The 12,953-nt window shown below is 42.1% G+C and overlaps 2 protein-coding genes across 2 annotated transcripts; one reads left to right on the top strand and one right to left on the bottom strand.

Annotated features, from left to right (window-relative positions):
* Positions 1 to 1,060: 1,060 nt before the first annotated feature.
* Positions 1,061 to 6,663, bottom strand: LOC132977420 (dynein regulatory complex subunit 4-like). Its single transcript, XM_061041967.1, has 11 exons — positions 6,377 to 6,663; positions 6,131 to 6,214; positions 5,444 to 5,641; positions 4,516 to 4,722; positions 4,377 to 4,431; positions 4,058 to 4,260; positions 3,066 to 3,233; positions 2,168 to 2,254; positions 1,876 to 2,085; positions 1,555 to 1,620; positions 1,061 to 1,474 (listed from the first exon to the last, which is right to left on the bottom strand). Exons 1-11 carry the CDS (start codon positions 6,377 to 6,379, stop codon positions 1,328 to 1,330), a joined length of 1,428 nt encoding a protein of 475 aa, XP_060897950.1. The 5' UTR covers positions 6,380 to 6,663; the 3' UTR covers positions 1,061 to 1,327.
* Positions 6,664 to 6,680: 17 nt separating this feature from the next.
* On the top strand, positions 6,681 to 11,832 carry LOC132977429 (MICOS complex subunit Mic10-like). Its single transcript, XM_061041981.1, has 4 exons — positions 6,681 to 6,837; positions 11,340 to 11,387; positions 11,468 to 11,577; positions 11,657 to 11,832. Exons 1-4 carry the CDS (start codon positions 6,777 to 6,779, stop codon positions 11,666 to 11,668), a joined length of 231 nt encoding a protein of 76 aa, XP_060897964.1. The 5' UTR covers positions 6,681 to 6,776; the 3' UTR covers positions 11,669 to 11,832.
* Positions 11,833 to 12,953: the final 1,121 nt, after the last annotated feature.

Below are 12,953 nucleotides of genomic sequence, written 5' to 3' on the forward strand. Positions count from 1 at the left end.
GAGGTGAGGGGCGGATCCCGACTCTCTAACCCTGCACATCATCACCTGTGACAGGATGAACCTGAAGAGAGTCAGCTAAATGTGCATCTCTCTTCAGCCTTAACGCTTCCCTTACTTTGTGTACTCTCATTATGAAGTCTCATTGAGGCAGTCTGCAAAGCAAAGAAATCCCTTAAGGTTCAATATAAACATGTTTCATGTTTATTTCTGTTAACTTAAGGTCAACATCTGTTGTCCTCATTTTTTAACCATATTTCTATGCTTATAGTATTTTTTCTTGTGTGTGTTGTGTCTAATGTGTTTAAAGATCAGAAAGAGTTATGCAATTGTTGAATTTGTTTTTACCATACATGTTGTTTTTCTTTTATCATTAATTGTCATATAGTCATAACTACTTTTTTTTTTTGATTTTCCATATCCTGTCAATCATGCACACATCCGCGGTGCCTATGCACCTGTGAGGTCAGGATAAGTGTGCCATACTTTGAGCAAAACCACATACGAACTCGTGGATGTATCACGTTTCTGCGAATCTGCATTGTTAAGGTTTTACAGAATCTTGGAAAAAAGAGACAGTTTGGCTATAAAAATGCTGTAGAAAAGCTGATCGAGGCTCTCTTTGACTTTTTCTAAAGGGCTCCACATCACTCTGACTTTTAAATTCCTGTTTTGGGAATTAGTCTCTGAGACGTGTCTACACTCTCGGGTTTAAACTTTTGTTTTTGTATTTTACTTTTACTTTTCATATTTTTACTTTTACTGTTTTGTATTTGAATTTTAAATATCTTTTGATATTTTTCAATAAATTTTCTGAACTTTTTGAAACCATTCTCTGACTGAAGTCATTCACACCACAAAGACCGGAGTCTCCCTTAAGGACCCGTGTGAACCTCAGGATGTGGAAATGAAGGGAAAATCTCCAAACGGCCTGTTTGAGCACACATTTTCTGAAAAGTGGAGCAGGCAGAACGCCGAGGCTCCACCAGTGAACCACTGATTTACAAAAAGAGACGTCAGCAGAAGCATGATAAAGAAAACACAAGTTCACTGCAACACGATGAAGAAGATCAGAACGTCTTTTACTTTTTAAATACGTGCAGCAGACGTCCGTAAACTGTAGGCGATCTCCCGCTGGTCTGTGAGGAATCATGAAAAGAGAGTGAGGTCGAAGACTTTAGACTTTAGACTTTAGTTTATTGTCCCCAAGGGGAATTTCTTTTCCACTTCACAGTAGTTATGGACAGCACGCCGTCAGATAATAACAGATGGACAGGGCGAGTAGTGCAGGTGGAGCAGGTGAGTGAGGACCTCACACACCCGCAGGAGGTCAGAGTTTACCAACAGCTGAGGGAGACTTCTGAACCCGAGTCCGTCCTCTGAGGATCTGACCCGAGGTTTTGAAGGGAAAGTTGTACAGAGGGACACCGCGAGCCTTCAGACTCTCTTTGGAGCGCTGCAGCAGCTCGTCATATTTCTGCAGGTCACACGTTCATGTCATCAACACATTCAATGATCGATTGTCTCTGAATAATCCATGAGAATCTGTCTACTGACCTCACAGTCTCGAGCCAATTCCCCCTTTAAGGCGCTGATGGCGAGACTTTTGGACTCCAGCGTTTTCTACGAGCAGGAGAAGAAGAACAATCAGACGTTTGTTAAATCAGAAACACAAAAGGAGCCGACACAGCATATCTTATTTATCTGACACTGGCGTCAGTAAAAACATTTCAGGTTAGTTTCAGCTGCTGTCTCTTTGTGTCCTGAACTGGACTGCTTGGTGGCTCATGTAGACTTTAAATAGCGAGCGACCCAGCACAGAGCCTTGTGGTACTCTTATATTTGGACACGGGTAGAAACGTAAGTTTGAAACCATACCTCGAGTTTTTTCGCAGCGCTGCTGGCCGCAGTTTGGTCAATGTTGGAGGTGGAGAGTACAGCGCAGAGCTGAGCCTCCTTCGTCTCCAGAGTTTCCTTCAGTGCTGCCACCTTCCTCTCCAGCACCATCTCCTTCAGTGCGCACTGCTGCTCCGCGTCCAGGATGGCTGCCTTCTTTTTCTTCAGCAGCTTGTCGCGCTCCTGCTTTTCCTGCCGGAAAAAACAAAAACACTCCCTTTACAGAAACCTGGCGGGCGGAGCGAAGGGAAAACTGGAGATGTGAGCTGGTTACCTTCTCAACGTCCTGCTGCAGCAGCATGTGCTCCATGCTCAGATCATCCAGCTCCTTTTTGATGACCTTCACTCGGGCTGTTGATTTCTGTTAGACACATCAGCAGCAGTGTGAGGGATTTCTTCAAACCAGTATAAGCTTTAAGCTATAAGTTGATGTAAAAAGTGAAACAAATCATTCTGTGTGCTCTCATTTAAAAGTCACATACTCTGTAAAATCCTCTTCACCATGTTTCTCTAACTCTAAGAAGTGTCCCTAGTCTGTCTACAAACCCCCCAATGATGAGAAAAGTCCATCCTCTCCATCTTTTGCCTGCTCCACTTTTCAGAAAATGTGTGCTCAAACAGGCCGTTTGGAGATTTTCCCTTCATTACATCACAAAGGGCAGTAACCCCTCCCCCAGGCGGGTGACACTCCCACAGCTAGGTGTTTGTTCTGCCCTCTGAGTCTGCCTTCTCACCTTAAACAATAGGACATAGAGCGAGAAAGTCAGAGACACCCAAGCCCTTCCAGAGAGGGGGTGTGGTCAGACACATCTCATTTACATATTTAAAGGTACAGACACAGAAACAGCCTGTTCTGAGCAGGGCTGAAACAGAGGGGTTTATAGACAATGATCAAATACAGGATCAGAGTGGATTTAGAACAAGAAACTTCTCACACATGTTTTGAGGAGCTCTGAGACTTATTTAAACTGAAGAAGAGGAGGAGGATATGTGACCTTTAACTGTAGAACTAAGTTAATAACTGCAGCAGGTGACAGTGGACACAGGTGTGCAGAAATAACTCAAACAGTAGCCTATAGACCGCATAGGAAGCCGGAGACTACTTTGAACATGAACAGATATGAGATTCATTTCTTCAAAAATAATATTTTCACAGTGTGCCGTGAACGTACCAACATCTTGGTCTTGTCCTTCTTGTGTTCTTCCAGCTGTTTCTTGAGCTGGGGAAGCCTCTCTTTGGACTCTTGCAGAGACCTCTGCAGACGTTTGTTCTCCTGCACGGCTGCTGCTAGCTTCCTGTCCTCTCTCGCCAGCTTCTTCTTCAACTCCACCATTTCTTCCTGCAGGACCACACACACACACAAAGCTTCACATTACTTTTACAACAGACTGACGCATCACTCCGGCTCCAAGCCATGTTACAGAACCCTTCTAAGACAGCGGGCAGTCTCAGACCATCAGGCGCAGGCGGGGGCCTCATGGTCATTCCAAAGTTTAGGCTTACATCCAATCCACTTTATGAAGGTCTCTGTCTCGTTTTAGAATTGAAAGCATTTTAACTCGGTTTTGTCTCGGTCTCCGACTGGGTGGACTCTGGATTTTAAATCAAGACCACCACTGATCGGCTGTTTTTCAACGTCATTACTGAGATTAGAAGGAAAACGTCTCTTTCTAAAAGAATAAATAACTTCAATTCATTTATAGTTTGATTTTTATCCCCCGGTTATGGCCGCAACCTTCCCGATGTTACGGTCTAAGTGAGGGACACGCCCCCTGAACACAAGATGATGATGTTTCAGTGATATTTATGGTCTTTGTCTTGACTCGGTCTCAGAGCTCTCTGGTCTCGAGTATGTCTTGGTCTTGACTTGGTCTCAGAACTCTCTGGTCTCGAGTATGTCTTAGGTCTCGGTTACTGTGGTCTTGACTACAACACTACTGCAACGTCCAATCAATGAGTGACATTTGATAAGGGGGCGTGTCTGTCAGTAAAAAGTCTTCCGGGAGGGCTGGTCTCATGTTTCCTCGCTCCTCGCTGCCGAAATAAGACACTTCACCATGGCGACAGTCAACGACTTCGGGTTGGAGCGAGGAGCGAGGAAACGATAAAAAAGAGACATGAGACACACCCTGAATCTCATGCGACGTGCTGCGTAGGTGTCACCTTGTCTTGCAGCTGCTCTAAGTGTTTCACTTTAGCCTTGTCGAATAAGTCCTCGTAGTGTTGCATAGCTCGCTTGTGATCCTCCAGCATGGTCGCTTTGTCGCTTTTCCCTCGCTCCTCTACCTCCAGGAGCTCAGCGCTCTTCTTTCTGTTGTGTTCTTCCCACCCCGACTGCATTTTCTTGTGATATTTCACTGCCATGTCTGTGTGGAGAACAGCACAGGGCAACGTGTAAAGAGAGAGAGAGAGAGAGAGAGAGAGAGAGAGAGAGAGGGGGGCGGGGCTTTGTTTTGAGCTCAGACTGTATGTTATAGTTCACCTCTGAATTTCCTGTCGTAGTCGTTGATCAGCTCCATCAGCTCCACCTGCTGCTTCTGTTGGGACACGAAGAGAGAAAAAAATAAAAATAAAACACAAAACAAAAAAAAACCAAAGTGTGAAAATGAATGCCACCTCACCAGTTTGATCTCCTTGATGCAGTTTTCGTTGTGGAACATTTTCTTCCTGTAGCTGGCCTGCAGGCTGTGCACCTCTCCCTGCAGCCCCAGCTCCGTCTCTGCGTTCTGGTTCTGGATCAGCGAGGCGGCCGTGAAGGCGTCCATCTTCAGGCCCGACACGGTGCTGTGCTGTTCGGACAGGACGTTCTTCAGCTTCTGCTTGTACGTCTGAAGGGGGGCAGCGGTCACACGCAGAGTTCAGATGTGACCTTCAACACACCCTTTAACTCTCTCTATTAAAAAAGGCACAAAAAGAAAAAAAAATGCATCCTTCAAGCCGAGATTTGCATTTGACTAACGGTCGCTGCGCTGAATATGATTGCCTCCATACGTGGGGTGCATGTCATAACAGATAAGCTATCGGCGCCCAACCCTCAACAATCTAAAAAAATGAGGGCTGCCAAACAATTCATTTTTCCCTCCGCTGAATTTCAACAGTTAATCGTGATTAATCGCATGTTTGAAATTCCATTATTTTGCATTTCAAACTAAAACTTGTTAGGCTTTTATTTTTAAATTTTGTACTGTCTTAAGCTGAGAGTACTTTACTTGCTGTGTGCTTTTATTATGAAGTACAGTAAGGCCCTTCCTGTAGAGTGAATGTTAGGACATGAAGTTAAGCACAGAAACAGGAAGTGGTTAAGGATTCCAAAGTGAGGTCAAACAGCTCAAAGTGTGATGTCATAAGGTCAATGTGTGATGTCATAAGGTGGATATTACTTTGGACTCGTCTTTGAGTTTGTTTCAGACATTACATCCTGTTTATCGGCTGCAGGCTGAACAAATCTGCTGCTTACCTGTTTATACTCTAAAATAAAATAAAAACTCTGCCTCTGACTGCCACACTTTATCAAATAGTTTCTACTACAGGTGTGTTTGTGCAGCTCACAGTGATCTCCACCCGGTGGCGCTCCTCTGCCTCCTCTTTCTCCCTCTGTCTGATCCTCAGCCTGGCCTTGGTCTCCTCCAGGGTCCTCTTCCTGATTTCATAGACGGCCTGGGCCTTGTCCCTCTCCAGCTGGAAGTAGCTCTTCTCCTCCCGCACTCTGTCCAGCTCCTCCCGGAGGCAGATCATGTGATCCCACAGCTGACGGAGGAAAAACAAAAACGCTCGAATATGGAGAAGTCCAATCAGACATTTTGGAGTATTTTCACAATATTGCTGAACAATAAATACTACAGCTGCAGTGAATAAAATCAAATAGGCGGTTTAGATCTGCAGGGATTCGATAAAGACAAATCATCGACTACGAGTTTTCTTTAGGGGAATCATCCCGACATGAACCTTCGACTAACACACATGCACATGAACATTCAGGATCCTCAAACGCATCACCTGTTACCTTATACGCCTGCGAGACAAGAAGAGAGAAATATGCAATCTTCAATATCAATCCATCTTTATTCATGAAGCGTCAATTCATATTAGGTGTTCTCTGGAGACACTCACAAAAGAGCAGGTAAAATACCTTAAATTCAGAGGGTGGCGGTGATGCCACTCTTTGGATGCCAACCGCCTTTAAAACCTAACGAAGAAGATGCTAACGTTAGCTTAGCATGCAGCAGCAGCTCTGACCTGATCTTTGGACATCTCTTCGGTTGAAAGTCCGTCCACCACCACGGACTGCTTCCCCTTCTTCTTGTCTTTAGCTTTCGGCGGCTGGAAAAAAATAAACACATCGACATGAACATAAACAACACCGCAGCTAACCTAGCTAGCTAGCTGACGACGCTGGTATCATACTGATGCTAAGCTAGCACATGCTAAAAGATATATCTGTGATTCTCTGTGACTTTTCGTTTGAAGGAGAGCTTTTCTCACCATCCTGCGGCCTCGTGTTCACGTTTAAATAAGTCTTTAAATGAGCAGAAAGTACGAGCTGCAGATTCAGGACTCGGCTAACTAAACGTGAACAACGAGCGCTGCCATGGCAACCATAGACTGCGCAACGGGCATTCTTAACGACAAAATAAATAAAACAACAGTTTAAACAATAACACTTTCATCACACTCCTGTTTGATCAAAATTAAAGAACAAGCACTAATAGAAAAACATAATGTTTAGTTAAATGTGATTTTACTGACTCATAATTAAATGTGTGTATTTTGCGGTTAAATTTGAATCAGTTAAGGTAAGGTGGGCTTGCAGCGTTGACCAAAACGAACGTGAACTGCCGTTGCTCTCGCGATAACTTGACAAACATCCCTGACAGTTGAAAACATGGCGGACGAGCATGGACGAAAATGGGACCGCTGCCTTGCTGATACAGTCGTGAAAACAGGTCAGGATATTTTCATACATTTTCAGTAGATATATTACGTGGTCACAAGAAAGTTATTGTGCAGGAAATTGTACCTTGTTAATTTGCTGCGACATGCTTTTCTACGGGACATCTCTGTGACAAAGCTGGGATGGAGGTCAATGACCACTTGTACGCTTAATACATAAAATAACGCTACCTGTTGGATATTTCAAGAGGAAGTTGTGATATTTATTACATTGGGATTAAGCTGAACTTCGTGTAGGCTAGTGAAAAGTAATTTTGAGAGCAACAGAGAATCAAAAGAATCATCAGTAAAGGATAGCAAATTCTGTATAGCCTTCCTACATTCAGCCTGCCCTTAAACTTAATTTTCTTACACCATGCTAAATTATCTTCTGCCCTCTCGCCATCATCCACAACTGTAATTTACATTTTACTGTTAAACAGCATCACTCAGCATTACTGTACTGCTCCAGAGTCCTTCATTTTCTAACCCGTAAAACTACAGCATGTCTCAACCATGGTCTAAACGAGATTTTGTAAATGAAAACACACAGGGTAAAAAATACTGGGAAAAACAGAAGCCTCTCCATTGTAGACAGAGTTAAAATTCAACTCAGACCACCATCATAGAAACATCTGAAAACTCTTTCCACACCTTGATTAATATGATGACCTTATGATTTCTCTGCTAGGTCTCAGCTTGGCAAACAACTGTTCCCCCCCCCCCACTCTACATTTTGAACTGTTTTCCAATATAACTGGTGTCACAAATAGTTTTCTTTCATTAAACTTTTGTTCTTTCTCTTATTAGACGGATTCAGCTTAAAATTGTATTACTGTATACAATTGATAATGTAGGTCTAGAATGAAATGTTAACATATGTCCTCTCTGAAGGAACTGTTTCTGGAAGAGGAACATTAAGTCCACACTAAGCCTGATAAAAATGCCAATAACTTCAACAGTTATCAGCATTCATTTTTGGATTCGAGCAATCAACTGTTCTGGCAACAACAAGAAATTAGAGACAAAACCATCCGCCTATATACATTCTGAAATACTTTTTGATCTCTGATACATGTATACATTGTTCTGATAATACTTAAGTCACCATTATTTGCCACATAGGTAATGGTAGGCTAATGTGTTCGCACAAACATCTTAAAACTGATCTAGGAAGCGGCAAACCTCCGGTGTTGAAAAATAACCATTGTGGAAGTGAAAAGCCTGCACTTCGTTGAGTGTCTGCTTGAGGCTGGCTGCCGAAGCAGCAGAAGTCACATACGCACCCATTTAAAAAGGCCTGTTTTTACAGCAGAAAGTAAATCAGTGTTTCCCCTACCATTTATATTAGGATTTATATGTATAAATCGTTTTTTTATCGCCCATTAATAAGCGAACGGTTAACTGATGTGAAACAGTAGATGTTCACTGTCTATCTGTGCAGTATAAAAAGTTTCCCCGGGTCATATTTTACACGAAAGCTCCAGGAAGTGACATTTTATGCACGTCCTCCTCGCTCCGCTTACAGAGATCAACAGTACAAAGTATCACACACTCCTGGTCTTCAGAGAGAGAGAGAGAGAGAGAGAGAGAGAGAGAGAGAGAGAGAGAGAGAGAGAGAGAGAGAGAGAGAGAGAGAGAGAGAGAGAGAGAGAGAGAGAGAGAGAGAGAGAGAGAGAGAGAGAGAGAGAGAGAGAGAGAGAGAGAGAGAGAGAGAGAGAGAGAGAGAGAGAGAGAGAGAGAGAGAGAGAGAGAGAGAGAGAGAGAGAGAGAGAGAGAGAGCCTGCGGTATCGCTAACAAACGCAGTATTTTTGAAAGTTACATATAGCATTTCCAGCATGGAGCATGCAGTAACAGATGGGTTACGTCACTTAGGCGTCGTCCATTAATATTTACAAACTGTCTATGGTTTCATCTGTTTAATAAGTGTCACTTTTCATGCTGTATCCTGAGTCTAAAAACAACAAAAATGCCACAATTGAAACCGTCAGATTCTTAGGGGCAAAATAAGACCACTATACCTTACTATTTGAAACAGCCATGTTTCAATAACTGCTGAAACCATCTGTTATTTAACAATACATGGTATTTCTTCAAGACTGTTGTATTGAAAAAAGCCTTTTGTTTTGTTTTCATCCATCAGGCTCTGGGCTTCACAGCCCGCCTGACAGTGCTAGTCAGAATGCCATTGGGTCTTCATACAGGAATTTATCTGTGCTACTTCAAACTGTGTTTGTTCTGCACTCAAATACTCAGACTGGCAAACAATCTGTCCCAAAACGCACTTAATGACGTCAACTTCAGTACAATAAATAAATATGTTTCTTGCTTTGAGGAAAAACATCTGCTTCGTGGCATATATTTTAGCTCACCCAGAGCAGCTTACAGCCAACTTTGCTAAGATATCTCTAGTAGTCAGAGAAATGTTGCAGGATAAAAGTGAGGAGGGAGACACTCCAGCACGTCTCTTCATTACAGTAACCAACAGTCTGTATTCAAATGTGTTTAGGGAATACTTCTTCACTACCGACTTGTTTTTTTCTGTTGATTAAAATACCAATCACATTGTTGCTGAAATATTCTGCCTTTATATTTGTTCTATGGTCAACCTGGTGGACCTTTTTTTTCACTGTTTCAGTGTCCTTATAGCATTACAGAAACAAGCATTCCAATCGAGCCATTTTATTTTAGCAAAATGCAAAAAGACACATTTCTTTAAGAAATGGTGAAGACCTGATTTAATTGTTTTAATGTCAAACATAATTTTCTCTCTAGCAGTCTTTTTGTTTGTTCTTGGCCCAGATCGTAAGACCAAGTGAAAATCTATGAATGGCTGACTAAAGCGTTACGTTATCCTTACTGCCCTATAATACAACATATGTTGTATATATGACAGCTGCTTTTCGAGATGAATTTGAGCGTGAACAATCCCCTTTTGTCTTCTGACAGTCACACACCACCTGATTATTTTTTAAGCATAACAACCCTCAGTTTGAAACATACTCACAAAGCTGAAGGGCTTGTGTTTAGCAAGTACAATGTTAACAATGCTCACCACAGTATAGTATTTTAGAGGGCTAACAATTGCTATTTAGCGCATAAATCAAACTAGAGTGGAAAATGATGGGAATATTATGAAATTTGAAAATATTTAATTAACCAGAGTATTGCAGAAAATTAAATCTGATCTGTGGGTATTGAGGGCATTGTCATGTGTACCAAATCTCTCTGGAGTCCATTAAACAGTTACAACTTGTTGAGAAAATTCAGTTAGAATCTGTAATTGATCCCAAGAACCACAATCCTATCATGGCTTAAAACTCAAAATGATAAGTCTGTAAGTGGGCTTTAGATGTGTTTTGAATTAAATTCACATAATCCCTGTGATTGAAAATAATATTTTTTATTTGATGCCTTTTCCAGAAAAACAAAAAACTAGAAATAATAAAAAACCGAATTACAACACAATTTCCATTTTTTTTACTTTATTTTCTTGCTAGGTTGCAGAGTATTTTCTGGCTTATGGGTTATACATTTTATTCTGCTCCAGCACAAATGTTTTTGTTATAATCAATCCCTTTGAGATGTCCAGACAAAGAGAATAGATGCCAAAATAACATACTGATCTGCCTTCATATTTTGCCAATGCTTTCCCTGCATTACTCTCTGTGGGAATCCAGAGGCTCTGGCAAAGGAGCAAAGAAACGCTGCCACGGACGGTGAACTTTAAATCTAAGTACATCTTAGCTTGACATTGATGCAAAGGACACGAATAAGTTGTTGATCTGTGCTTCTAATAAGAGTATGTGGTGTGTTTTGTGGTCTTGTTTGACATTTATAAGTTGTGTAATAGAGAACAGTCTGAGGGTTCTGGTTCAGAAAAATCGGTCATGCTGCATAGCTCCCTGAATCCAATTAAAAGTCAGAGGGGCCCAAATGGCTGGTTTTTTTATGTGTTTTCTGTGCTGGCTGGGCTGCTGTTGGGTGTGCTGTGGCCTGCAGCAAGGTGGAGTTAAACGCACAAACACATTCCTCCTCGAAATCCTGCTCTGGTCTGAACGCTTCTAACAATTTGGCCAACTTCTGTGCCACTGACTGACCTTCAACTTTTCCGTACTGGGTCAACATTTGGGTCGACATTCACTTACCTATGTGCACTCTTTGACCCTGCACCTCTCCCGCCTCCCACCTCATTGATACTGTTGTTCCTCTTTTCCCCCTCTCTTGCACCCCTTTTACTGTTTTCGTTCTTCGTTAGAGGTTTGTGCTCTCGCTGCTCTTTTTCTCCCTCTCTTTTCCTAATGAGCAATGTCTTGCTGACTTGTGCTTTTTGCCAACTCTTGCATCAAACATAATAGAGGCACCCCACTGACCTCATTATAACAGATTTACATCTGTGTGTTTTATACTGGATGAGACATGATCACATTACCTCAGTACTTATGTAAAATGTTTTGGATGTGTAGTTTAATCACATCAGTCAAACTTCCTTTTTTTTCTTCTTCCTCTGTGCAGTAACGGGCCTTGGTGTGGGCGTTGTGTTCTCCGTCCTTCTCTTTAAACGTAAGTACATTTTCACGTGATAAACTACAAAATGCACTAATTCAAAATGTCATTCATGGGTGCATGTTTCTCTTCACCAGGTCGCACATGGCCCGTCTCATTGGGTTCAGGGTTGGGACTGGGCATGGGCTACTCCAACTGCCAACATGACTTTAGGTCACCATACCTCATACATGGCCACATGGCTAAGGTAGGTACAGATGGTAACATGTTTGTTTCAGGTTTCTGACACACATGAAGCCATATTTTTTTTGTACTTTTCTTCACAGGACCAGCAGTGAAGGATGAAAGATGACGAGAGTTTGCTGTGAAGGTGCTCGTCTGTTTTCCTGTCATGTTTTGCAGCTCATTTCTGTCTTGGCACTTAAATCCCACCATGCCCAAATTGTGTTTATCAAAGGGCAGTCGATATATGTATATTTAATAAAGTGATCGTGAAAAGACACTCATTTTTTTTTGTCTCTGTTTTCTTGTGTGTGCATGTTTGAGAAGAATGAAATGTGGTTTTGGGGGTGGGAGGTAAATTTGTGTGTTAATGAGCAGGGAGAGTCGAACTCCTGCTGTTTTGGAATGAGGGCCAGGTTCAGCATCTGCAACCCTGTTAGAGTGGGAGGCCGAAAAGTTTCATAGAATGATGGAAGAAAGAAAATACAGTTTGTTGCAGGGTAATACTAGTGTTGAAGGACATGGTTAAGAATATGTGTTTTAGTTCATGTGATTATTTAGTTTTTTTGTTTCCATGCATGATTGAGGGGATTCTTTTTCTGAAAACGAGAAAGTAACCCACTCTGATCTTCACTGAAAGAATTTGCACTGAGTTGCATTTCTCTGCAGTTCTGTACTGCATGAATTTGATATTTTTTCCTGTGACTATCTGTTTCTGTGACATACAGTCCCCATATAAGGAGCAGTCTCTTACCTTTTGTGTATTCAGTAACGGTGTTGTTTTGGCAAGATTCTTTGGAGTGTGATTGATGACTTATGTTTGGTTTCATGGGCCTGCAAGGAGAGAAGACAGATTGTTTGTGTGAGCGTGCACACACACACATTTATCCAGCCCCTTGGTGAAGCACAATCCTTGGAATGCAGAGGAATGCCATTTCTGGCCCAGAACTTGGTCTTATTACAAACAGGTGAGTTCTGCACTTTGCACTCTGAACACAACACATGGTTTACACTCTCACATCAAAGAAAACATTGGTGCATGCACACATACTCATTTTTCCCCTCTCTACAGAAACAGTTTTCTCAGCAATGCAAGCACATAATAAGTAATGTAAGATATTGAGCCACGTCACTCGTCACCTTCCATTAACATATTTGTTTGCAAGTGAAGCATGAAACCGATATGGGTACTTATGGACAGGAGCCAGGCTGAACACCTGTAAGCATTGCTGTGCTGGTAGGATTAGGATGGAGTGCAGGAATGAGGTGTGTTGGGGGGTGGGGGTGGGGGGCAGTGACACTGTCAAAAAAACAATAGATCATACCTGTCTGTGCCTGTCTGAAAATTCTATGTGATGAATCATGATTAGGATTGAAATGTGTCCTTATCACATTGGTGAT

This window comes from Labrus mixtus, chromosome 7 (assembly GCF_963584025.1).
Source record: "Labrus mixtus chromosome 7, fLabMix1.1, whole genome shotgun sequence".
Classification (NCBI taxonomy): domain Eukaryota; kingdom Metazoa; phylum Chordata; class Actinopteri; order Labriformes; family Labridae; genus Labrus; species Labrus mixtus.

Excerpts from the sequence above, each read along its gene's own strand:
- LOC132977420 (XM_061041967.1), bottom strand. Across the intron at positions 4,723-5,443 it reads GCCACCGGGTGGAGATCACT|ACGTACAAGCAGAAGCTGAA; the intron begins GTGAGCTGCACA and ends GCCCCCCTTCAG. Across the intron at positions 1,621-1,875 it reads GCGCTGCGAAAAAACTCGAG|AAAACGCTGGAGTCCAAAAG; the intron begins GTATGGTTTCAA and ends TCCTGCTCGTAG.
- LOC132977429 (XM_061041981.1), top strand. The coding sequence starts at position 6,777 with ATGGCGGACGAGCATGGACGAAAATGGGACCGCTGCCTTGCTGATACA. Across the intron at positions 6,838-11,339 it reads TGATACAGTCGTGAAAACAG|TAACGGGCCTTGGTGTGGGC; the intron begins GTCAGGATATTT and ends TCCTCTGTGCAG. Across the intron at positions 11,388-11,467 it reads CTCCGTCCTTCTCTTTAAAC|GTCGCACATGGCCCGTCTCA; the intron begins GTAAGTACATTT and ends TCTCTTCACCAG.